We start from the raw sequence: 26,433 nt of genomic DNA on the forward strand, positions 1-26,433 counted from the left end.
GTCTCTGTATCGTTGGCCAACTTGGATGTTTTTTCCATCTTGTCGTCTAAGTGATTAATAAACAGTGCGAGCACGACATGCATCCTTGTTACAAACTAGTAGCTCGATCTTCAGGCACTGTCGGTGAGAAGAGAAACCGTTTATATTTCTGGACTGGGACCCTTCATCCTGATATTATCCTGATATCCACTTACGCCAGCATCCAGAGTTATCTCCTGAGTTAGTGGATTTGCTACAAGAAAGTGGATTTGGGAAAAATATCAGCAAAAATGTTACTGAATGGCAGTGCAGATGTGTACTATTATTAATCATTGATTTGACTATTTATTGATCTTTTATTTCATATATACTGAACTTATTGTTGTTAATTGTGGGTTTTACAGTACTATGTTTACATATTTTTTCTGCTTAGTTAAGCTTAGTTTAGCTATACAGCGTGGAACCAGGGCCTTTGACCCAATCAGTGATCCCTGCACACTGACACTATCCTACACACACTGGGGATAATTTGCAATTTTCCCATGCCAATTAACCTACAAACCCGTAGGGCTATGGAGTGTGGGAGGAAACCGATCACCCGGGGAAAACCCACGCAGGCCACAGGAGGAACGTCCAAACTCCGTACAGACCGCACCTGTGGTCAGGATCGAACCCCTGTCTTTGGCGCTGTAAGGAAGCAACTCTACCGCTGCGCCACCATACTGCTGCAAGTAAGAATTTCACTGTTTTGTTTTGGGACATATGACAATAAAACACTCTTGACTTGACCTTGACAGGGCCGAATGGCCACACTTGCTTCTATTCCTTTCCTTTCAGTGTCCATGTGCCCAGCCTAGTTTCCCAATTTGGTCAATAACTTGCCATTAGTTTCAAGAGTTATAGTTTTCCTGGATTAATCAAATGGCCTCTGGATCTCCACATAAATAATATTCATAGACAATATCCACAACACTGATTTCGAAACCTCTTAAAAGAATTCATCAGATTGGTTGTGAAATGTGTCCTACCCTAACCCGACACAGCTCATTGTTTTCTAGATCCACGGTCAGTCCTCTAGAAATGTCTTGATAGTGGCGCATCTCTGGAGAGCATGGAGAGGTCACGTTTCAGGTCAGGACACTTCTTCAGACTGATCGTATAAAGTCTGAAGAAAGGTCACAAACGGAAACACCCTCTCTCTGTGGTACACAAAAAAGCTGGAGAAACTCAGCGGGTGCAGCAGCATCTATGGAGCGAAGGAAATAGGCAACGTTTCGGGCCGAAACCCTTCTTCAGACTCTCTCTGTGTTCTCCAGAGATACTGCCTGACCCGCTGAGTTACTCCAACACTTTGCGTCTTTTTTTCTGTGATCATTTTCTTCTCTATCCTTTCCTGGGAAGACTGACTTGCACATGTTTTCCAAACTAAGTGCATTGCTTCCCAGAATAAGGGTGCATTGGAAGAAGATAGTTGTTGTCTCTACAGTGTTATCAACCTTTTGAACACTGGGACGGTCTTTGGAAATTTTTTATCTTCAGTATCATCAATTTTTTCATGAAAGTATTTTGGCTCATGATAAATTAACGAGTCTACAATCCTGATTCATTGTTCGTTTCTACTGGATGATATCCTTATTTGCTTTCCCCTCCTAAAGGGGCTGTCCCACTTGGGCGACCTAATCCGCGACTTCCGGCGAGTTTTCCCTCGACTCATACTCGCAGCATGGTCGACACGAGGTCGTAGGAGGTCTTGGTTACTCTTCTTCATGCTGGAGAGTGGTTGCCGCGCACTCGAGGCCTAAGATAGGTCGCGGCGTTATTTTCAATATGTTAAAAAATGCCCGCGAGTAAAAAAATGGTCGCCATGGAAAAAATCGATACGTTTTTTACTCGTAGGTTTAGTCGTAGTAGGTCGGCATGTTAGTCATAGGTAATCGAGGGTAGTCAAAGGTAGTCGTAGATAGTCTTCATCATAGTCGAAGGGAATTCGAAGGGAATTCGAAGGAGGTCATCTTCACTCTCCACTATTCGGTGTCCAATCTTCCCGAAGTTAGTCGTAGCTAGTCTTCAACATAGTCGAAGGAGGTCTTCAACATGTCATTTTTTCAAATACTTTAAAACTCGCCACTTAGGTCACCCAAGTGGGACAGCCCTTAATATAAATACTGTCCAGTGGCCTCCTAGAATTTATCGAGGGTAGTTTACAGCAACATCATTGCCCTGAGCATGCCAAACAAGTGCATGTATCACCTCTTGATCCATGTTGGAGGCTTCTCCTGAATGCCTGGAGTTTAGAATGATAACAGCACCATGCACACTAGGTTTAGAGTTCTGCTAACATTCGAAGTTTGTTCAAAGAAGAATGGTTGCTTGGGTGTGATTAAAGGAACTGTAGATGCTGGTTTACACCAAAGATAGACATAGAGTGCTGGAGTAACTCAGCGGGTCCGGCAGCATCTCTGGAGAGAAAGTTTTGGGTCAAGACCCTTCTTCTGACACTTGGATTTGAGTTCACAAATCCTGCTGCATCTTAGTATGTGCTTCCATTTTCCAATATAGAAGAAAAGAAACATATAAAGATAAACATATAACGTCTGTAGAAGGGTCTCGACACAAAATGTCACCCATTCCTTATCTCCAGCGATGCTGCCTGTCCCGCTGAGTTACTCCAGCTTTTTGTGTTTATCTTGGAAAGAAACATGTAAAATTGTTGCATAAGTATATTCACTAGTCCATAGCCCCACAAGTGAACTATCCATTGTTTTTGTGCCGTGTAATTACAAATTGCCATGGAAACTCCCAGCTCGTTGCATATATCTCTAAGGATGCAAGAATCGCTGTGTGACTGTAAAGAATATGCTCTCCATGACCACAGTGCTCCCACACTTCAGATGCTGCCTCCTTAGATAATGGATTGCAGAAGCTCAAGAGGCTCCTGATCTAACGTGTGATCTGAAGTTGCCAACAGCAGAGAGAACCTTTGCACCAAACCTTCCCAAGGCCCTAAGAGTATTCTAAATGCGGCAGGGCAGCATAATTCAGCTGGAGAGTTTCAGCAGCGTTCTCATTGTTCAGTGCCCATGTGTGCAAGATGGCTCGGATTTCTGCATCGACTGAAAGATGCAGCATGGAAGCAGGCCCTTCAGCCCACCGAGTCCATGCCGACCATCGATTTCCCATTCACACTAGTTCTATGTCATCCCCCTTTATCATCCACTCCCTGCACACTCGGGGCAATTTTTTTGAGGGACAATTAATCTACAAACCCGCATGTCTTTAGGATGTGGGAGGAAACCGGAGCGCCGGGAGCAAGCCCACGCGGTCTCAGGGAGTACGTGCAAACTCCACACAGAACAACACCCAAAGATATGTCCGAGCACGGCTATCTGGTGCTGTGAGGCAGCAGCTCCACCAGCTGTGCCACTGAACCACCCAAATTACAGTGCCTGCGACCCTGGTTCAATCCTATCTACGGGTGCTGTCTGCATGGAGTTTATACATTCTCCCTGTGACCGTGTGGGTTTTCTCCGGGTGCTCCGGTTTCCTCCCACACTCCAAAGACGTGTACCTTTGCAGGTTAATTGGCTCCGATAAAAAGATGGTAAATTGTCCCTGATAGTCCCTAGTAGAATAATGCTAGTGTATGAGGTTGGCGTGGACTCGGTGACCCAAGGGGTCTGTTTCCACCCTGTATCTGATGTCTGGTGTCTAAAAGACTGCATAAATAGGAGAATGCAACTGATCTTCATTCTTCCCCTCATTTGGAAGTAACAGTGAATGAAGTTTTAATCTGCCGAGCTCATGGTTTCTCTGTGACCTGTAATACCCTAAAATCACCATATCTGATTCAGATTCAGATTCAACTTTAATTGTCATTGTCAGTGTACAGTGCAGAGACAACGAAATGCATTTAGCATCTCCCTGGAAGAGCGACATAGCATATGATTTGAATAAATATTTACATTAGCATATATACAGACATAGTGTTTTTCCTGTGGGAGAAGTGTCCGGGGGGGGGTGATTGGCAGTCACCGAGGCGGTGCTGAGCGCCCTCCGCAGACAACGTTTGCTTTGGACAGACTCAATGGAGGGAAGCGAGGAACCGGTGATGCGTTGGGCAATTTTCACCACCCTCTGCAAGGCCTTCCGGTCGGAGACAGAGCAGTTGCCATACCATACTGTGATACATTTGGTAAGGATGCTCTCGATGGTGCAGCGGTAGAAGTTCACCAGGATCTGAGGAGACAGATGGACCTTCTTCAGTCTCCTCAGGAAGAAGAGACACTGGTGAGCCTTCTTGATCAGAGTTAGGTATTGTGGGTCCAAGAGAGGTCATCAGAGATGTTAACACCCAGGAACCTGAAGCTAGAAACACGTTCCACCTCCATCCCGTTAATGTGGATGGGGGTGTGCGTGCTGCCCCTGGACTTCCTGAAGTCTACAATGAGCTCCTTGGTCTTCTTGGAGTTAAGGGCCAGGTTGTTGTCAGCGCACCATGCTGCTAAGTCCTGGACCTCCTCCCTGTAGGCCGACTCATCGTTGTTGCTGATGAGGCCATTCTGTTATCGAGCTGTACAGCATAGAAATGGGCCCTTCAGCCCAACTTGCCGATGTAACCATGTTAGAGTCAGAGCACAGAAACAGGTCCATGCTGTCCAAGATACCTCATCTAAGCTCCATGTATGCCCTATAATCCCACTAATCCTTTCCTATTCATGTAAGAATATGAATGGAAATGTCGGGGATTGAACCTGAGGCCACAGACATGCAAAGCATGTGCTCTACCACTGAGCTACATCCCCTGCCCAACAAAGTTGGTGTACTAGGCTTGTTCCAGTCACCTGTATTTGCCCCCCAGCCTTCTAAATCTTTCCCATCCAAATATGTGTCCGAATGTCTTTTAAAAGTTGCAATTGTATCCACTTATACAGTATAGCTTCCTCTGGCAGCTCATTTCACATACAGGAAAAAATTGCCCCTAATGTTCCCCTTAAGTCTTTCCCGTCTCTCCTGAAGCCTTTGCCCTGGTACATTGAACTCTGGAGTGTGTATGCTTCCACACAGCAATAAAAAAAAGTATTAGAAGTGCTCTGTTGCTTTCCAACTGGCCACCTGTGAATTATTTCCCCAAACAAACAGGAACATGATGCAGCCGTGCTTTTATCACCTGGCTGGCTTCCCAGAAAAGCAAGTCATTTATTTGTATGTTCCCAGGATGAATTCTGGCACAGGTCCATATAATTGTCCATCCCTGCTTATCCTGTCAATTGGAGGGCAGCGATGTGCTCGAAACTAATTCTTCCTTGGCAGCGTTTTATGCTTAACTGTCGTTGAATGTGAGGGAATGGATGAAAATGAGAGAAAAACATACATTTCTATTCACCCTCTCCTGCCCTTTTGCCATTCCAAAGAGACCCACAGCCTATGAAGAACTATTAAAGTTTAGTTACTGTGGTAAAGTAACAGTCATGGCTTCCAATTTGCATGGAGCAGCGGTACTTTTATCATCTGGCTGGCTGGCGTCCCAGAAAAGCAAATCGTTTATTTGTATGTTCCCAGGATGTATTCTGGCCCAGCTACTTATAATTGGCCATCCCTGCTTATCCTGTCAATTGGGGAAGTCTTGAGGAACATAAGTCTTCTGTTCAGTTTAGTTTATTGTCACATGGTACAGTGAAAAGCTTTTGTTTCATGCTATCCAGTCAGCAGAAAGACAATGCATGATTTCAGTCGAGCCATTTACAGTGTATAGATCCATGATAAGGGAAGGTGTTCAGTGCAAGGTAATGCCAGCAAAGTCCGATCAAGGATTGTCCGAGTGTTTAAGAAAGAACCGCAGTTGCTGGAAAAATCAAAGGTAGACAAGAATGCTGGAGAAACTAAGCGGGTGAGGCAGCATCATAACCCAAGGGTAGTTCGAGGGTCACCAAAGAGGTAGATGGTAGTTCAGCACTGGTCTCTGGTTGTGGTGGGATGATTCAGTTGCCTGATAACAGCTGAGAAGAAACTGAATCTGAAAGTGTGCGTTTTCACACTTCTATACCTTTTGCCTGATGGGAGAGGGGAGAAGAGGGAGTGGCCAGGATGCGACTCGTCCTTGATTATGCTGCTGCCCTGCCGAGGCAGCGTGAGGTACAAATGAAGTAAATAGAAGGGTGTTTAAGAAGGAACTTCAGATGCTGGAAAATCGAAGGTAGACAAAAGTGCTGGAGAAACTCAGCGGATGCAGCAGCACCTATGGAGCGAAGGAAATAGGCAACGTTTCGGGCCGAAACCCTTCTTCAGACTGAGGAAGGGTTTTGGGCCGAAACGTTGCCTATTTCCTTCGCTCAATAGAAGGGTGGTTGGTTTGTGCGATGGTCTGGTCTGCATCCACTATTTGCTGCAGTTTTCTGCGGTCTTGAATGGAGGAAATTACAGGGACATTTAGAGAACCCTCCAATTTTGGAGAACACGGTGGTATCTTTTTCTGACATTATGGACAGGATCAAGTGTCAAGAGTGTTTTATTGTCTTATGTCCCCAGATAGAACAATTAATAGAAAACTTTATTCTTTCAAACGTGCGAGACTGAGGGATGATCTTACAGAGTGCAAAAGATTATGAGGGGTACAGATAGGGTACAGTCTTTTACCTAGAGAAGGAATCAAGAATCAGGAGACATAGGGTTAAGATGAGAGGGGCAAGAACTCTTAGAGCCTACTTTTTCACTCAGTGGATGGTGGGTCTGTGAGCTGCCATAGGAGGTAGGTAAGGCAGGTACTATATACAACATTTAAAAGACATTTGGACAGGTACATGGGTAGAACATTTTAAAGGGATATGGGCCAAATGCGGGCAGGTGGGACTAGTGGAGATGGGGTAACTTGGGTGGCATGGGCAAGGTGGACTGAAGAGCCTGTTTCAATGCTGTAAGGCTCTATGAACGGTACAAGATGTTGGTGAGATCACACTTGGAATATCGCGTGCAGTTCTGGTCGATCAGCTGTAAGAACTGTGTGATTAAGCTGGAAAGGGTGAAGAAAAGATCCACAAGGATGGTACTGGGTCTGGAGGGCTTGAGTTATAAGGAGAGGATGGACCGGGACTTTTTTTTCCTGGAAAGTGGGAGGCTGAGGGGGTTTCGCTCTTGATTTTAAATGGAGGAAAATAATATAACGGTGCAGATAAGGTCATCTTTTTCCCAGGATAGTCACGTCTAAAACTAGAGGGCATAGATTCAAGGTGAGAGGGGAATGATTTCAAGGTGGATCTGAGAGGCAGGTTTTTCACACAGTGAGCGGTGAGTGTGTGGAAGGATGAGACGGTTGCTATAATGCTGTTTTAGAAAAACATTTACAAACATTTGGGAAATGAGGGCCAAACACAGACAAGCGGAGTTAGACAACTTGGTCAGCATGGATGAGTTTTTGGACTTTGGACTTTATCTTAGATATTAGAGATACAGTGCGGAAACAAGCCCTTCGGCCCACCGAGTCCCCTTCGACCGATGACCACCCCATACGCTAACACTATCCTACACACTCGGAACCATTTTACAATTATACCAATGCCAATTCACCTACAAACCTGTACGTCTTTGGAGTGTGGTAGGAAACAGGAGCACCTGGAGAAAACCCACGTGGTCACAGGGAGAACTTACAAACTCCAGCCATAGTCAGGATCGAACCCGGGTCTCTGGCGTTGTAAGGCAGCAACCGCTGCGCCACTGTGCTGCCCTGAGTTGGACCAAGCAGAATCATAGACTCTATGGCTCTCATTATCTTCCTGAAAGCTTGTTGAAACATAGTCGGCACTTGAACAGGGTTAGCAGAGAAGATTCGTGGCTTTACTATTTGGCCAGCTCAGTCGCCAGATTATACCTTACAATCATTTACTTATGTTTGCAATGTACAAGACATATTTCAAACTAAATTGGCAGTATGTGGACTTGGCGTTTCTCTGCACTCTGAAGGTAGGAACAATAATACATAAGAAAGCAACGTTTGACTGCTCAGTGAAAGATACAAAATACTGGAGTAACTCAACGGGTCAGGCCGCAGCCCTAGAGAACATGGATCGGTGACGTTTTGGGTCGGGATCTTTCTTCAGACTGTTGGCAAGGGTGGAGAGAGAAAGGAAACACAGTCCAGTGGAATAACTGACGCGATTGAACCAAGATGTTGGTTCTTAATAATGTGAACTGAAACTCTTTGATTTGCAGAGCACCGAAATCCTCAACACTGCAATCCTCACTGGCAAAACGGTGGCTGTTCCCGTCAAAGTCATAGTGGTGGAGGAGGACAGCACCGTGACGGACGTGTCGGAGTTTGTGGCGTGCAAATCATCCGACCCAAACGTGCTGAAGGTAGGTTGACTTTGTTGTTCTTCTGTTCACCTCTGGCAGTCCAACACCGTCGAACGCTGCAACATCGCGCTCCACCCCTTTCTGTGTGGTTCTGATTATAAATGCACGCAATCATATGTTGTCAAGATGAAAAGGCCAGCGAGATGACTTGCGAGGATGTTGCCGGGACTCGAGGGTCTCAGCTATTGGGAGAGGTTGAGTAGGCTGGCACTCAATGAGGGGTGATCAGAAAGAGGTGTATAAAATCATGGGAGGAATATATCGGGTAGATGTGCTGAGGCTCTTGTCCGGAGTTGGGGAATCATGAACCAGAGGACATAGGTTTAAGTTGAAGGGGAAAATATTGACGAGGAATCTGAGGGGTAACTTTTCCACACAAAGGGGTGATGGGTGTATGGAACGAGCTGCCAGAGGAGGTAGTTGAGGCTGGGACTATCCCAACATTTAAGAAACATTTGAACATATTGATTAGTAGGACTGGGTGTTACAATCCCTAAGGTTTTTCACTACAATTGACATTTGGTATTCTTGGGGATGACCACTAGGTGATTTTGCTACCAATCAGACACATCTTCAGTTGTGTACCTCAACGTCACTGGGTGTTTTGGCCTTTTATCACAAGACACCCTCAGTCGAGGCAGGCCCACCGCAGGGTGATCAGACCTGGGTGTGTGTCTTAACAGGTACATGGATGGGGACAGGTTTAGAAGGATATGGGCCAAACGCAGGCAGGTGGGTCTAGTGTAGATGGGACATGTTGGCTGGTGTGGACGTTGGAGCGAGCGGCCTGTTTCCACGCTGTGTGACTTGGACACTATGATCACCGATGGCGGGAGCATAAGTGTGAGATTTATTTCCTTGAGTTCTAATTTCAAGCGACAGAAAATCTTTAGTTTGTGTTTGGATTTAACTCTGGAGTTAAATTTGCATAACTGAACTTTGAAGGCATATTTAATCAGGTTTTGTTGACATTTTCTAAACCCAGCATTGATGCTTGAAATGTGGTGGGAGTTTGAGATGTTTCTGTTCTTTACTTAAAGTAGCTTGGCATATAACTATCGACAGGTCTGAAGAAGGGTCGCGACCTGAAACGTCACCTATTCCTATTCTCCAGAGATGCTGCCTGTCCTGCTGAGTTACTCCAGCTGTTTGAGTCTATCTTCGGTTTAAACCAGCATCTGCAGTTCTTTCCTACAGATCTAAACCTATTGTTCAGGTGGAAACAACCTGAGTTGAAGATCATGAAACAGACACGAAATGCTGGAGTAACTTTGCGGGCCAGGCAGCATCTCTGGAGAAAAGGAATAGGTGACGTTTCGGGTCGAGACCCTTCTTCACTCTGTCAAATGGCCAAACTGCTTGTGTTATTATGAAGATGATGAGGTTGTGCAGCACATAATAACACAGGCAGTTTGGAAACATGGATTTGGGATGGAGCCCACCTATGTTAAGATCTATATGAAGGTCTATATCGTGGACTACTGTGTTCTTTGTTTTGTGTTTTTTTTATTTGTATGACTGTAGGCAAAATAGTATTTCATTGTCTCTGACTTGCAGACAATGAGAGTAAATTGAATCCACATCCAAATATCAAGCCATATCACTGCATCATTTAGACTACAGAAATTAGAGATACAGCACGGAAACAGGCCCTTCAGCCCACCGAGTCCGCGCCGACCAGCGATCACCACGTACACTAGCACTATCCTACACACTAGGGACAATTTTACAATTATACCCAAGCCTATTAACCTACAAACCTGTACGTCTTTGGAGGTCGGAAGAAACTGGAGCACCTGGAGCAAACCCACATGGTCATGGAGAACGTGCAAACTCCATACAGACAGTGCCTGTGGGTCCGGATTGAATACAGGTCTCTGATGCTGTAAGGCAGCAACTTTACCGCTGTGCCACCGTGCTGCCCTTGACTGCTGGAACGGTGAACAAAATGTTGCTGATTAGTTAAAGGCACAGTGGAGCAGCTGGTAGATCTGCTGCCTTACAATGCCAAAGACCCGGGTTCGTTCCTGAGCTCAGGTTCTGTCTGTGTGGAGTTTGCACGTTGCCCCTGTAACTATGTGGATATATCCTGGGTGCTCCGATTTCTTCCCACATCCCAAAGACGTGCAGGGTTTTAGGTTAATTGGTCTGTAAAGTTGCCCCTAGTGTGTAAAGAGTGGATGCAAAAGCGGGATAACATGGACCTAGTGTGAATGGGTGATCAATGGTCAGCATGAACTTGATGGGCCAAAGGGCCAGTTTCTGTGCTGCACCATTCAATCAATCAATAATCTTGCTATTACTTTCCATAGAATAGAAACAGTTGAAATAATACCTTCAAATATTGTTTAGCACTTATCTAGATGATGAGTTTAAGATGATATCACAGCTGGACTATATTCAACCCACTATTATATGTCCACTTAAGAATTTACAATAGAAAATGATTGAAATTTCACTAGAGTTCTACTGGTCCCAAAATGCAACCATTTGAGAGGTTGATGGATATTAAACGGCATGGTGGCGCAGCAGTAGAGTTGCTGCCTCACAGCGCCAGGGACCTGGGTTCCAACGTGACCTTGGGTGCTGTCTGTATGCAGTGTGACCACGTGGGTTTTCTTTGGGTGCTCTGGTATCCCCCCACATTCCAAAGATGTGCAGGTTGGTCAGTTAATTGGCTTCTGTAAGTTGTCTCTGGTGTGTCGGATAGAGCTAGATAGAGCTGAATGGGTGATCGCTGGTCAGTATTGTCTTGGTGGGCCGGATGGGCCTGTTTACACACTGTATCTCTAAATGAAAGGAAACAAAACTAAACTAAACTAAATCCCTCAAATCTCAACCTTGAAAGATAGATATTCTTAGTCCAGTTGACTTGGGCCAGCTCATAAAGGTAGCTTAAGGCAATTATTAATTTTTGTCTCAGCCATTCCGTCACTAAAGTTAATTACTGACTCTGCACATTAGAAATAATCAGAGCTTTAGTAATAATTTGAACTAGTTGGAGCCCCTTGGCGTTCACCCTAACTAGTCGTCAGCATTGGTAAACAATTTGCCAATGTACACTCTTTGCCATGACTGAAAACGGTTTTCCAGAAGATTAATAATTAAATACATGCTTCAGTCTCTCAGCAACTTATAAAGACACAAACTATCGCCTGAAACCCAGTCGCAAACATCAATTCAACTTTATTATTTTAAGAGCTTCGGAAAAGCACAGTGATTTGTTTTTTCTTCACATCACTGATATTTGTTTTTCAACACTTAGTCCGTGTGATTCTGTTTCTTGAAAGAAACATTAACGTTAACCTTCTGTCAAGTAGAAAAATTCATAAAGTAGGCTTTTCCCAGAGCTTTGTAGAAACAAGATGCAGGTATTATACAAGAGAGTATTGTGTGCACTGGTGTGAAAAAGACTCAAAGAATAAAGGAATAGGTATGATTGAATATGTAACAATAAGCATTGTGTTTTTGTCATCTGCTAATGAGACCAAGATATCAATTGCTGCTGTTTGTAAAGAAGCTTTCTTGTCAAAACCCAATTTCACATTGCATACGAAACACATTATGTTAGCAACATTGTTGGCTGATTGTTCTTTTGATGACTGGAAATATTTTTTCAGCATGATGCTCCTGTTTAAAATCAAATCCATGTTCACTAGCGTTGATAGAAACATAGAAAATAGGTGCAGGAGTAGTAGGCCATTCGGCCCTTCAAGCCAGCACCGCCATTCAATATGGTCATGGCTGATCATCCAAAATCAGTACCCCATTCATGCTTTCTCCCCATATCCCTTGATTTGGTTATTCCGATGAAAGATTAGGGATGGAGCCTTGGTTGTGAACTGGTCCATACTGTGACGACATGGCCTCCCAGCCATGTCCTTGATTGATTGAACTTGCACAGCACGGGAACAAGCCCTTCGACCCACTGAATCCACTCTGACCATCGATCACCCGTTCATCCCAGATCTACGTTATCCCACTTTCTCATCCACTCCCTACACGCTAGGGCCAATTCTAAACAAGCCAATTAACCTAAAACCCGTATGGCTTTGGGATGCGGGAGGAAGCCGGAGCACCCGGAGGAACCCCACGCGGTCACTGGGAAAACATGCAAAGTCCGCGCAGAGGTCAGGATCGAAGCCGGGTCTCTGGCATTGTGAAGTAGCAGCTCTACCCGCTGAGCCCTTGTGCCGCCCAGTGTGAAAATGAGTTTGGATTGTATCAAACTTGCACAGAAATGCCCAATGTGTGTCAATCCCTCTCAGGCACATGGGAGACTGAATGCAGGGCGAATGCATGGTCGCACCTACTCAGATTGATTGGCCAATCATCCTTTCTTGGGATCTGAGAGCTCCGATGCTAATACTGACCCTGACTGTGATAAGAATATGTTCCATTTCTGAGTATTCTTACCCCTGACGATAGTTGCGTTCAGTTTATTGTCACGTGTACCAATGTACAGTGTTTAGTGCAAGATAAAGTCCAGTAAAGGCCGATAAAGGATAGTCCGAGGGTATTTAATGAAGGAGATGGTAGCTCTGGGCCGTTCTCTAGTTGCTGATAGGATGGTTCAGTTGCCTGATAACTGCTGGGAAGCAACTGTCCCTGAATCTGGAGGTGTGCATCTTCACACATCTACACCTCTTCTAATCATCTTTTAGATAACCATATAACCAATTACAGCACGGAAACAGGCCATCTCGGCCCTTCTAGCCCGTGCCGAACACGTATTCTCTCCTAGTTCCATCTACCTGCACTCAGACCATAACCCTCCATTCCTTTCCCGTCCATATAACTATCCAATTTATTTTTAAATGATAAAATCGAACCTGCCTCCACCACCTTCACTGGAAGCTCATTCCACACAGCTACCACTCTCTGAGTAAAGAAGTTCCCCCTCATGTTACCCCTAAACTTCTGTCCCTTAATTCTCAAGTCATGTCCTCTTGTTTGAATCTTCCCTACTCTCAGTGGGAAAAGCTTATCCACGTCAACTATGTCTATCCCTCTCATCATTTTAAAGACCTCTATCAAGTCCCCCCTTAACCTTCTGCGCTCCAAAGAATAAAGACCTAACTTGATCAAACCTTTCTCTGTAACTTAGTTGCTGAAACCCAGGCAACATTCTAGTAAATCTCCTCTGTACTCTCTCTATTTTGTTGACATCCTTCCTATAATTAGGCGACCAAAATTGTACACCATACTCCAGAATTGGCCTCACCAATGCCTTGTACAATTTTAACATTACATCCCAACTTCTATACTCAATGCTCTGATTTATAAAGGCCAGCACACCAAAAGCTAGTTACATTGAAACAATAGATAGGCATTTTCTCATCATGTGCTCTGCTGCTCACTCAGTACAGACTCAGTGGGCAGGGAATTGAAACCTGCTCGAAGTCAAGGCAGAGCTGGCTGCTCGCATACTGCATCTCAGCCCAGAATGGAAGCATTGCCAACTCCCTCTCAATAGGATGATGGGAGAGAGCTCATAACAATGAATCTAGATCATCGAACAGTACAGCACAGGAACAGGCCCTTTGGTCCACTATGTCCATGCTCAACATGATGCCAAGTTAAACTAATCTACTCGGCCTGCAAGTGATCCATATCCCTCATCCCCTCCAATTCCAGGTGCTTATCTAAAAGCCTCATAAATGCCACTGTCTTATCTGCCTCCACCACCACCCCTGGCAATGTGTTTCAGACACCTACCACCCTCTGTGTAAAATATTATTTCAGCACTGTTTGCCTTGGGATTTAGCAGGGAAACCCTTGCATGCCATCTGGTGAATCAAAACTTGAAATGACTAGGCATGCTACTATTTATAAGAAGGAACTGCAGATGCTGGAAAATCGAAGTTAGAGAAACTCAGCGGGTGAGGCAGCATCTATGGAGCGGAGGAATAGGCGACGTTTTGGTTCAAGACCCTTCTTCAGACTAATGTGGGGGTGGTGGGGGGGGGCGGGAAAAAGAAAGGAAGAGGCGGAGACAGTAGGCTGTGGGAAAGCTGGGAAGGGGAGGGGAAGGAGGGAGAAAGCAAGCTCTACCTGAAATTGGAGGTCAATGTTCATACCGCTGGGGTGCAAACTACCCAAGCAAAATATGTGGTGCCTCTCCTCCAATTTGCGGTGGGACTCACTCTGGCCATGGAAGAGGCCCAGGACATATAGTCATAGGGTTTCCAATGGGGTAGATAGTAGTTCAGGACTGCTCTCTAGTTGTTGGTAGGATGATTCATTTGCCTGATAATAGTTGGGAAGAAACTGTCCCTGAATCTTTCTTAACGGGATGTGTTGATCTCAGGCCAGTCTTCCAAAATGGCTGCCAAGGTTACTATAGCACAATACTTGTGCCTCCTGCTTCAGCCAACGTGCCCAAGAGACCTCAGTCTGTCAACAGGACACAACTAACAAGGACGTGAGCGATACCTTGTTTACTGTAGAATGCAATTGCACCACTTTCCCCTTGGCAAAACATCACGAGTACGATAGATCAGACGGCAGCTTTCTTTCCAAATGAAAAGCTTCTAGGAGTTCAGAACATCACTGGAAGCACATTTTGACCAAATGTTCTTTTAGGAACGAGATAAGGAGAAATGTCTTTAGTCAGAGGGTGGTGAATCTGTGGAATGATTTACCACAGAAGGCTGTGGAGGCCAAGATAGTGGATATTTTTAAGGCAGAGATACAGCAGATGGATTCTTGATTAGTACGGGTGTCAGAGGTTATGGGGAGAAGGCAGGAGAATGGGGTTAGGAGGGAGAGATAGGTCAGCCATGATTGAATGGCGGAATAAACTTGATGGGTCGAATGGCCTAATTCTACTCATTTCACTTTTGACCTTATGACCTAAACCGGTTCTGTGCTTACATAAGAAACACGGCGCTGCCAGTATTGCCTGGTGGGCGTTGGTGGAGGCAGATTCTATAGTGGTGTTTATGGGCTTTTAGATGGGCACATTGAAGTGCAGGGAATAGAGGGATATGGATCATGTACGGACAGATGAGATCAGTTTACATTGGCATCATGTTCGGCACAAACGTTGTGGGCTGAAGAGGCAATTCCTGGGCTGTACTATTTGGCTTGTACTCGCTAGAATTTAGAAGATTGAGGGGGGATCTTATAGAAACTTACAAAATTCTTAAGGGGTTGGACAGGCTAGATGCAAGAAGATTATTCCCGATGTTGGGGAAGTCCAGAACAAGAGGTCACAGTTTAAGGATAAGGGGGAAGTCTTTTAGGACCGAGATGAGAAAAACATTTTTTACACAGAGAGTGGTGAGTCTCTGGAATTCTCTGCCACAGAAGGTAGTTGAAACCAGTTCATTGGCTATATTTAAGAGGGAGTTAGATGTGGCTAAAGGGATCAAGGGGTATGGAGAGAAGACAGGTACAGGATACTGAGTTGGATGATCAGCCATGATCATATTGAATGTCGGTGCAGGCTCGAAGGGCCGAATGGCCTACTCCTGCATCTATTTTCTATGTTTCTATGTTCTGTGTTCTATAATATCAGCCACATCCACGATGGGCATGTCAAGATTATTTCTATCATTGCTCACACCCTAGGCTGCCCTAAACAAGAGTACGGGATTGAGATAAATGAGTGGGTGAATGGAATTGATAGGATTGCTCTGAGAGCCAGCATAGATTCGACGGGCCAAGTGGCTTTGCTCTATGCCATTAAAGGATGTATGGATGTATAATCTCCACCTCACGGTCCTTCAATAAACTAGTGTACTGTCCGATTCACTTCTAACCCATTGTAAAAAAATAGACTTTGTCTATGGAACTGATGCAATACAATGCATTTAGCCCATATCCCTCTAAACCTATCCATGTATGGTATCTGTCCAATATCCTGCACTCTGTATCTTCACCTTTGCTCTATCTATTGAATTTGAGTTTGATTTGATGGTAGTTATGTATGGTATTATCTGATCTGTTAGAATGGTATGCAATACAAAGTGCAGGAGGACAAGCGGTGATCTTATAGAGGTTGTCCAGGCTCGGACTGTTCCCTGGACCTCAGGAGGCTGAGAGGTGATTTTGTAGCGGCGTGTAAGATAATGAGAGGAATAGATAGGGTAAATGCACAGAGTTTTTTCTGGAGTAAGGGAATCAAGAACCAGAGGACATAGGTTTAAGGTGATGGGGCAAAAGATGTAACAGGAACCTGAGGGGCAGCCCTTTTCTACAAAGGTTGCTTGGTATATGGAACAAGCTGCCGGAGGAAGTAGCTGAGGCAGGTACTAACATTACCTAGAAAAGACCTTTTAAAGGACAGATAGCGTGCATGGGTTGGATAGGATTAGAGGGATATGGGCCAAATGCAGGGAGGCAGGACTAGTGTAGATGGGGCATGTTGGTCAGCATGGCGAGGTTGGGCTGAAGGGCCTGTTTCCACGTTCTTATAACTATGGCTCTTCCCAGAAATTAAAACAGAATTGTAAGAGGATAGCTGTAGTTTCTGCAGTGTTATGCATTGTATGAATTTATTTTCACTGTACACAAGATAATAATTATAACACCAAACCAAAAATTACAGTGGGGGAGTTCCAAGGAATACGAGTGACAACTCAAAAAGATTAAAGGCATTCTGAAATCCAGCCAAGGTGGGACATTATGTGCCCTGCCCCCTTGTCTGTGGTGTGCTTTCCAAAGTTAAATTGCAATGCACCAGAGCAGGGACATGCACATCTCCAGCACTGGCAACTCTGTAAGCTGGTGGTTTGGGAGGTATTGCACATTGGTGATGGGGATCGTCACTGTGAGGTGTGACTACATGTTTATTCCACTCCACGGCAGAAGGGTAAGTTTAGTTTAGTTTTTAGTTTAGAGATACAGTGCAGAAACAGGCCCTTCGGCCCACCGAGTCCGCGCCGACCAGCGATCCCCGCACATTAACACTATCCTACACACATTAGGGACAATTTGCAATTTAGCAAGCCAATTAACCTACAAAGCTGTACGTCTTTGGAGTGTGGGAGTAGACCGAAGAACTCGGAGAAAACCCACGCAGATCACGGAGAGAACGCACAAACTCCGTACAGACAACACCTTTAGCCAGGATGGAACCCAGGTCTCTGGTGCTATAAAAGCCCTGTCCCACTTACGTGTCCTTGGCACGCAAATTACACGACCCCGTCGTCGCGTTGAGGCGCACGGGCATCGTGTGGCCGCGCGGGGCCGGTCCCATTGAGAAGCGCGGAGGGGTATGGAGTTGTGGGCTCCGAAATTTTGTAGCGAACAAAATCTTTGCACGCCAACGGCCTGTTGCGTAACTGAAGGCCAATGTGAGACAGGCCCAAGACCCTGGCGCGACGCAACGTCTCACCTCCAACAGCAGCAGAAGCAGGCAAACGATTGTCAAGCTCGGCCTGGGTTAACGGCCGTTGCGGTCCGGATCCGCCCCCATTTCTACTCCCAGAGAAAATTGAAGATAGACAAAAAATGCAGGAGTAGCTCAGCGGGACCGGCAGCATCTCTGGAGAGAAGCAATGGATGACATCCCGGGTCAAGACCCTTCTTTCAGACTGAAGAAGAGTCTCGACCAGAAACATCACCCATTGCTTCTTTCCAGAGATGCTGCCGGTCCCGCTGAGTTACTCCAGCTTTTTGTGTCTATCTTCAATGAATTCACGCGCACCAGACGGCTGTGCGAACGCATGAAGTAGCGCGCGACCTTCAAACCTCAATGCGACCACGAGGTTGCCTAATTAGCGTGCCAAGGACACGCAAATGGGACAGGGGCTTTAGGCAGTGGCTCTACTGCTGCACTACTGTACAGCCCTAAGTTGAGCTTGCGTGTTTTCTTTTGCTAATAAGGCCTGACATGACCTACCAACAAGAAGCTCTGTAATATGGTTGAAGTATAGAGTTAATGAAGCATAAGCAAACGACCTGTGTTTCCTCAAGGCTGAATCTTTAATAATCTTTAACTGCATGGGATGTGGCACAATCACTGTTCAAAAAAATTTAATTTAATCACTCCGCACTTTCATTTGTACATATGAATAAATTAAATGGCTACAGTTCATGGTATCAGATGATTAATATGCTGTTCTGGTTATTGTCATGTGTTAGCACAGTTTAATTAATTAAAAATGACCTAAATCGTGCAAGTGGTATTTCTGGAAATTGTGGCTCTTCCTTGGGGATTAGGAGCAGGAGCTAGCCGGTGACTACAGCTCGGTGAAACAAGGGAGGATCAACAATGACAGCTCCTGTCATCTGCAAAGTGCAGCGTTCTAATTCAGCCTGAAAGGGGCAGAGAGACAGAAAAAGTTCTTTGAGATATCCATGATGAGATTATACAAAGGAATTCTGTGCTTTCACGTTCCCACTGAAGAGACCTATTATAACCTTCTCTCAACGGTGTGTCCTTCCCGTCCCACTTACCGGCTGAGCATATGTCCAATTTCCCTTTACACTGCCGCGAGTGAACATCATTTGTTGAATGTTGTCTCACTACAAGAGAAGATGAAGCAGGGGCTTGTTTTCTTGTACGTGATTGTTTGAAATTGATAGGCAGGCTTGTTTTTTTAACGTTCATTTTAGGAGCTGAATAATTGAAGGAGATTTGGCAAATGGAGTCAAGCAACAGATTTGTTGTTTCATTTAGACGTACAGCGTGGAAACAGGCCCTTTGGCCCACTGAGTCCGCGCTGACCCGTACTGATGAAGCCGAATTTTAGTTAAAAATATAAGAAGATATTAAATTGGTTTCTGGGCTAGCTTACAGCTTATATTTAGTGTCAAATTAGGCTTTCCTCAGGTTGCGGTGTGTGAGATAAAAAACTACTATATAACATTGTCTCCCAAGCGACAGGCCGAGATGGAGCTAGAGAGATATCTTTGAAGTAAGATGCCATAAACCAAATGACCAATGTTTATGGGGGAGGAGGCAATAAAGGAAGAGAGACATAGCTAGTCACATCTTTGTAAACAAATGGCCTATGTTTATGAGGGACCAAGTGACATGAGGAAGCAGCGAAAAGAGCTAGGGTGGTCTATTTGGAGATAAAATGACCTAAAGCAAATGGCCAATGTTTTTAGTATATCTTGTACCATGTAAACAAAAGGTTTGATGTGATGCATTCTGTGGAAACCTTTTCCTGTACCTCTGACCATGACTAATGTCTGTGGAATGTGCTAAGGGGACAAAAAAAAACCCTATTTAAGGCAATGTAATTCTGTTGTTCGGAGAAGAGGACCGAGGACAGTTAAGTGTCTACATTGGACACTTAGCTGGAATTCTCGCTCCCTTCCATCGGCCGATGTTAAGTAAAGTTTTGAACTGGTCTACCAAACAGTTTGTGTGGTGTCTGTTTATTAAGAAGCGAACCTGGTTTAGTAGTTATAAAAGCAACTTTTTCAGTACACTAGCTCTATCCTACACACCTGGGATGATTTACTGAAGCCAATTCACCTACACACCCGCACGACTTTGGAATGTGGGAGGAAACCGGAGGAAACCCACGCGGTCACAGGGAGAACGTGCAAACACTGTACAGACAGCAGCCATAGTCATGATCAACGCCGGGTCTCTGGCACTGTGAGGCAGCAACTCTACTGCTGTGCCATTGTATCATCCCAAGTTAGAGACTAGAACATGGTGAAGGGAATGGGTGGCAAGTCTCATTCTTATTTACATATCTAAAACAAAATTAGAACATAAGAATCATGCACAAAAGATTAGTTGATATCTGAAGGTACACAAAAAAGCTGGAGAAACTCAGCGGGTGCAGCAGCATCTATGGAGCGAAGGAAATAGGCAACGTTTCGGGCCGAAACCCTTCTTCAGTTGATATCTGAAAATTGATTATTTTTCTGTTTTGTTAACAAAGTTTCTAACCTTTATTTTGAAATGCTAAACTATGAACTGAGCTGATATACGTTTCGCAACATTTCCTGATTTAATTTTCTAGAACTAATTATAAGGAGACAGAGTGCATCCATCCCCAATTACTTCATAAAGCAAACTTATCTTTCATTGTAGTTTAATTATTTTGTAGCTTATAAACAATTATATCTATCAAGGCATGACAATCGTAGGGGAAGAAAGCCAATCATCCATCCAGGAATACTAGAAATGGCAACGTTAATGTTACCATGTTGTTTCTAACGCCCCTGTCCCAATTTCACCACCTAATTGGCGACCTCTGCCGAGTTTGCCCTTGACTCATACTCGCAGCATGGTCGCCACGAGGTTGTAGGAGGTCTTCGTAACTCTTCCTCATGCTCGTGAGTGGTCTCCGCGTACTCGTGGCCTCAAGTAGGTCGCGGCGTTTTTTCCAGCCTGATAAAAATGTTCACCAGAAAAAATCGATACTTTTTACTTGTAAGTAGGTCGTGATGGTAGTCGTAGATAATCGTAGGAAGTCGATGGGGCGGCAACTGGCCCGAGATAAATAATGCAAACATGACCATTCCATCATGTGATCATTTTCCACTCGTAATTAGTCGTAGTTGTCTTAGGTGTGGAAGACTGAGGTCGAGGGGGATCGTAGGAGGTCATAGACATAGTCGTAGGAGGTCTTTTACTTCGGCGAGTCAACGCGATCTTGACAATTTTTTCAACTTGTCTGGGGTCTTTTAAACTTGTGGATTAGGTCATCCAAGTGAGACAGGCCCTTAAGTTATGTAGGAAAGAACTGGAGATGCTGGTCTAAGATACCGCCATGTCATCATCTTTCAGTCACTTCCATTCAAAGCTGGGAAGCTCCAAGTTTTCCCAATCTCCTCTGATAATTCACGTCTCAAGAACAAGGAACTCCACTCCTGACTATCTCTTTTCAAAATGAGCCGAGACGAGCACGACATTCCAGCTTGGCCACGTGATCACTCGCTCCATGGTTTGAGAATACAGATAAATTCAAGATAGTTCAATCAATCAATCAACCTTTATTGTCATCTTGCAGCAACAGTTGTTACAGTGCAAAATGAAAAGACGTTTCCCAGTGAATAGCGGAGCATCGCACATGAAATTTAAAACACTTCACACATAATAACACTAAAAAACAATCCAGTCCCTGATGGAACAGTATAAATAGTTAAAAGCAGGTAAAAAAAACACAATGTTAAAATACAATAAACCAATCATAAAAAATGTCCGGGGCCGCTGATTTGAGTGGCCAGTGCCAGTATTAAAGTGTCCGTGCCAGCCGCAGAGTCAAGTCAAGTGACTGTGGGTGCAGAGTGACTGTTTAGCAGCCTCACAGCCTGTGGTAGGAAGCTGTTTAGCAGCCTCGTAGTCCGGGCTTTGATGCTTCGATATCTCTTGCCTGATGGCAGGAGATCCAGGTGTATGTGGAGGGGGTGCAGTTTGTCCTTGGCAATTCTCTGTGCTTTCTTCAGACAGCGGCTCTGGAACAGTTCTTGTACCGAGGGTAGGGATAGTTCATGAAAACAAAGTTGTAGTAAAAGAGCTGCACATCACAGAATCAGGCCCTTCGGCCCAACGTGTCCATGCTGACCAAGTGGGCATACTGTGCTGGTCCCAGTTGCCCACAGCCCTCTAAACCCTTCCTATCTATATATCTCTCCAATTGTTTTCTAAAAATTGTAATTGTCCACTCTGTAACTTCCTCTGACAACTCATTCCCGAGTGAAGTGAATGAAAATATTCCACTGAGTGGAAAGGTTAGCCCTGAGGTCCACCTTCAATCTCTCCTCTTGCCATAAGCCTATGCCCTCTATTTTGGCAGGGTTTTTAATATTTATTTACCTTTAGACTTTTTAACTTTAGAGATACAGCGTGGAAACAGGCCTTTCGGCCCATCGAGTCCGCACCGACAGTAGCACCATCCTACACATTAGGGACAATTTAGAATTTTTACCGAAGCCAATTAACCTACAAACCTGTACGTCTTTGGTGTGTGGGAGGAAACCGGAGCACCCGGAGAAAACCCACTTGGTCACAGGGTGAATGTACAAATCCCGTACAGACAGCACCCATAGTCAGGATCGAACCTGGGTCTCTGGCGCTGTAAGGTAGCAGCTACGCCATTGTGCTGCCCCCACCTCTAACCATGACTCCATTGGAACCCATTAAAGCTAGGTTAGCATGTTTTCACTAATTTATGGTTGAATGTATGAACATGTTGCAAACTATACATGTGGGTACAATCTGCTCTGCATATTGTTTCGAAACAAATCTGGGAAGTCCAGAGTAATTTTCTAAGATAACCAACACTCATCTTTCCCAGAGCCCACCCACACATTTATTTTTATTCATCGTTCTAATGGAGTAACATCGTGACATGCAATGCTCAAGTGAAGCATTTGTACAGCCGGACCTGCTGAGTACGCCCCACAGCTCTGTAAATGACAACCTCTAACATGGCCACTGAAGCAGAATCACCCTTGAAATGTCCCAATTAACCCATCCGATCTCACATCACGCTACTACAGGTGCTCACTTTATTCTTTTCAACACGCCTTCCCTGCACGTTGAAGCCACCTTTCTTATCTCCCTTTGCGAGGATCAGCATGGAAACGGATCTTCTATCATGCTGCAGTGCGGTCAGAAAAATTAATAAAAATTAAAATGTGGGTGAGATGGGGCTGGTATCAACCACCCATTTACATTCATACTACATCAACCCAACGTTTTCTATCCTCCCCACATTCTCATTGCTTCCGCCCATATTCCAGCACACATCTCTGCCTGCACGTGATCCATATCCCTCTGTTTCTCTGCAATTCCAGGTGCTTTTCTAAAAGCCTCTTCAACGCCACTGTCATATCTGCTTCCGCCACCACCACCCCTGGCAATGTGTTCTCTGTGTAGAATCTTATTTCTGTGCTGTTTGCCTTGGGATTTAGCAGGGAAATCCTTGCATGCCATCTGGTGAATCGAGGCATGAAATGACCAGTCATGCTATTATTTATTTTATCAGGATAACCTGATAACTTAAACTACAATAGCTTTCAGTTTCAGTTTAGTTTATTGCCACGTATACCCAGCTACAGTGAAAAGCTTTTGTTGCGTGCTAACCAGTCAACAGAAAGACAATACAGGATTACAATCGAGACATTCACCATGAAAAGAAACATGATAAAGGAATAACATTTAGTGCAAGTTAAGGGCCTGTCCCACTGTACGAGGTAATTCAAGAGTTCTCCCGAGTTCTCCCCTGATTCGAGCTCGTGTAATGTACGTAGCGGGTACGTAGGGGCTCGCACGAGTAAAAGGTAACAATTTTTTTCATCGCGGGTATTTTTTTACTCGTGGACATTTTTCAGTGTTGAAAAAACGTCACGAGTTTACCGGATTTCCCGAGTACCTACCGTTACTCGTACGAGCCGCTACGTGACATCCACGAGCTCCTACGTACCAGCTACGTACATTACACGAGCTCGAATCAGGGGAGAACTCGGGTGAACCTTTGAATTACCTCATACAGTGGGACAGGCCCTTTAAGCTGGTTAAGTCTGATCAAAGACAGTCTGAGGGTGTCCAATGAGGTTGATAGTAGTTCAGGACTGCTCTCGAGTTGTGGTAGGATGATTCAGTTGCCTGATAACAGCTGGGAAGAAACTGTCCCTCATTTTTACTTAACAGGATGTTAACAATTCACAATGGCCAATTAACTTATCAACCCGCACACGCCTTTGGGATGTGGGAGGAAACAAGAGTACCCGGAGGAAAGCTGAGCAGTCACAGAGAAAACATGCAAACTCCTTACAGCCACCCTCCCCAGATGCTGCCTGACCTGTTGAGTTCCTCGACCACTTTGTGTGTAGATTCAGGAGCTAACTAGTTAAGTGCGTTCTGTCTTTGGAAATACCATCACATCTCAGTGGGAGGAAACACCTCCACGGGTACCAGAAGGATGAGTACTAACAAGAAATGTGTGACATAGGAAAGAGAATGTGGGTGGAAAGAGTGCAGGAGATAATACAACTCACTGTCAATGATGTAGAAACAAAGAACAGCAGGCGCTGGTTAATACACAAAAGGAGAAGAGGACTAGAGTAACTCAGCAGGTCAGGCAGCATCTCTGGATAACGTGGATTGGTGACGTGTTGAGTTGAGACTGAAGAAGGGTGGCACAGTGGTGCAGCGGTAGAGTTGCTGCCTTACAGCGCCACAGACCCGGGTTCAATCCTGACTACGGGAGCTGTCTGTACAGTTTGTACATTCTCCCCATGACCATGTGGGTTTTACATAGAAACATAGAAAATAGGTGCAGGAGTAGGCCATTCGGCCCTTCGAGCCTGCACCGCTATTCAATATGATCATGGCTGAACATCCAACTCAGTATCCTGTACCTGCCTTCTCTCCATACCCCCTGATCCATTTAGCTACAAGGGCCACATCTAACTCCCTCTTAAATATAGCCAATGAACTGGCCTCAACTACCTTCTGTGGCAGAGGAGTTCCAGAGATTCACCACTCTCTGTGTGAAAAATGTTTTTCTCATCTCGGTCCTAAAGGATTTCCCCTTTATCCTTAAACTGTGACCCCTTGTCCTGGACTTCCCCAATCTTCCTGCATCTAGCCTGTCCAACCCCTTAACAATTTTGTATGTTTCTATAAAATCCCCCCCTCAATCTTCTAAATTCTAGCGAGTACAAGCCGAGTCTATCCAGTCTTTCTTCATATGAAAGTCCTGACATCCCAGGAATCAGTCTGGTGAACCTTCTCTGTACTCCCTCTATGGCAACAATGTCTTTCCTCAGACTTGGAAACCAAAACTGTATCCAGGATCTCCAGTTTCCTCCCACACTGCAAATACGTACAGGTTAATTGGTTAATTGGCTTGGTATAATTGCAAATTGTAGGAGAGTGTTAGTGTGCAGGAATCGCTGGTCGGCGTGGATTTGGTGGGCCGAAGGGCCTGTTTCCGCACTGCATCTCTAAACTAAACTAAACTAAAGGGTCCCAGCCTGAAACACCGCCTCGCCATGTTCTCCAGAGATGCTGCCTGACCCGCTGAGTTCCTCCAGCACTTTGTGTCCTTCTCTGTTAATGATAACTGGTTGAGATTATTTGATACATTTAAGGCTCAACACCTAAAGGCCCACTCTACAGAGGAGCAAACCTGGAGGGGTCTTTTCAAAGACTGAGAGGCAGCGAGGAGCACTCCTCTCCCAATGCTTTCTTTATTATCACGTGCACCAAGGTACAGTGAAATACTTTGTTTGCTTACAGATCAGCAAGTATATCATCATACATTAGCACAATTGCACGGTTAGTACAGAATGCACAGAACAGCCCACTGAGTCCAAATGCAACAGGCCCCATTTTGGCACCATGTTACAGTCCCAGCCACAAAGGCCCGTTACCGCTGTCACCTCCATTCCGGTCATCCCGCGAGCCATCGTCCCTCTCCTTGCCCGGCCCTTGTTCCTCTGGGGTCGCTTCCTACAGCCGACTTTGAGGGTGCGAAAGGTTAGATCCCCCTTTGTCCAGTGTCTACCACCAACGCTCTCTAAACTCCGATGTCTTTCGGGTGTGAGCAGGAGACGAGCCTCGGAGCCGCTCCGGGCGGGCCCCTCCCATAGAACGGTGGGCCCCTCCCATAGCACAGCGGGCCCCTCCCATAGCACGGTGGGCCCCCCCATAGCACGGTGGGCCCCTCCCATAGAATGGCTGGCCCCTCCCATAGCACGGTGGGCCCCTCCCATAGAATGGCGGGCCCCTCCCATAGCACGGCAGGCCCCTCCCATAGCACGGCGGGCCCCTCCCATAGCACGGTGGGCCCCTCCCATAGCACGGTGGGCCCCTCCCATAGCACGGCTGGCCCCTCCCATAGCACGGCGGGCCCCTCCCATAGCACAGCGGGCCCCTCCCATAGCACGGCGGGCCCCTCCCATAGCACGGTGGGCCCCTCCCATAGCACAGTGGGCCCCTCCCATAGCATGGCGGGCCCCTCCCATAGAATGGCGGGCCCCTCCCATAGAATGGCGGGCCCCTCCCATAGCACGGCGGGCCCCTCCCAGATCACGGCGGGCCCCTCCCATAGAATGGCGGGCCCCTCCCATAGAATGGCGGGCCCCTCCCATAGCACGGTGGGCCCCTCCCAGATCACGGCGGGCCCCTCCCATAGCACAGCGGGCCCCTCCCATAGCATGGTGGGCCCCTCCCTAAGG

General features: G+C 45.7%; 1 protein-coding gene across 1 annotated transcript in view; it reads left to right on the forward strand.

The window, feature by feature from the left end:
- Positions 1 to 26,433, forward strand: part of LOC129709364 (transmembrane protein 132C-like) — a 775,262-nt gene that overhangs the window by 640,644 nt on the left and 108,185 nt on the right. Inside the window, exon 5 of the mRNA XM_055655664.1 lies at positions 8,182 to 8,325. Within this exon, the coding sequence (XP_055511639.1) occupies positions 8,182 to 8,325 (144 nt within the window). The remainder of the gene's footprint in view (positions 1 to 8,181; positions 8,326 to 26,433) is intronic.

Source organism: Leucoraja erinacea, chromosome 25 (genome assembly GCF_028641065.1).
Source record: "Leucoraja erinacea ecotype New England chromosome 25, Leri_hhj_1, whole genome shotgun sequence".
NCBI classification, from domain to species: domain Eukaryota; kingdom Metazoa; phylum Chordata; class Chondrichthyes; order Rajiformes; family Rajidae; genus Leucoraja; species Leucoraja erinaceus.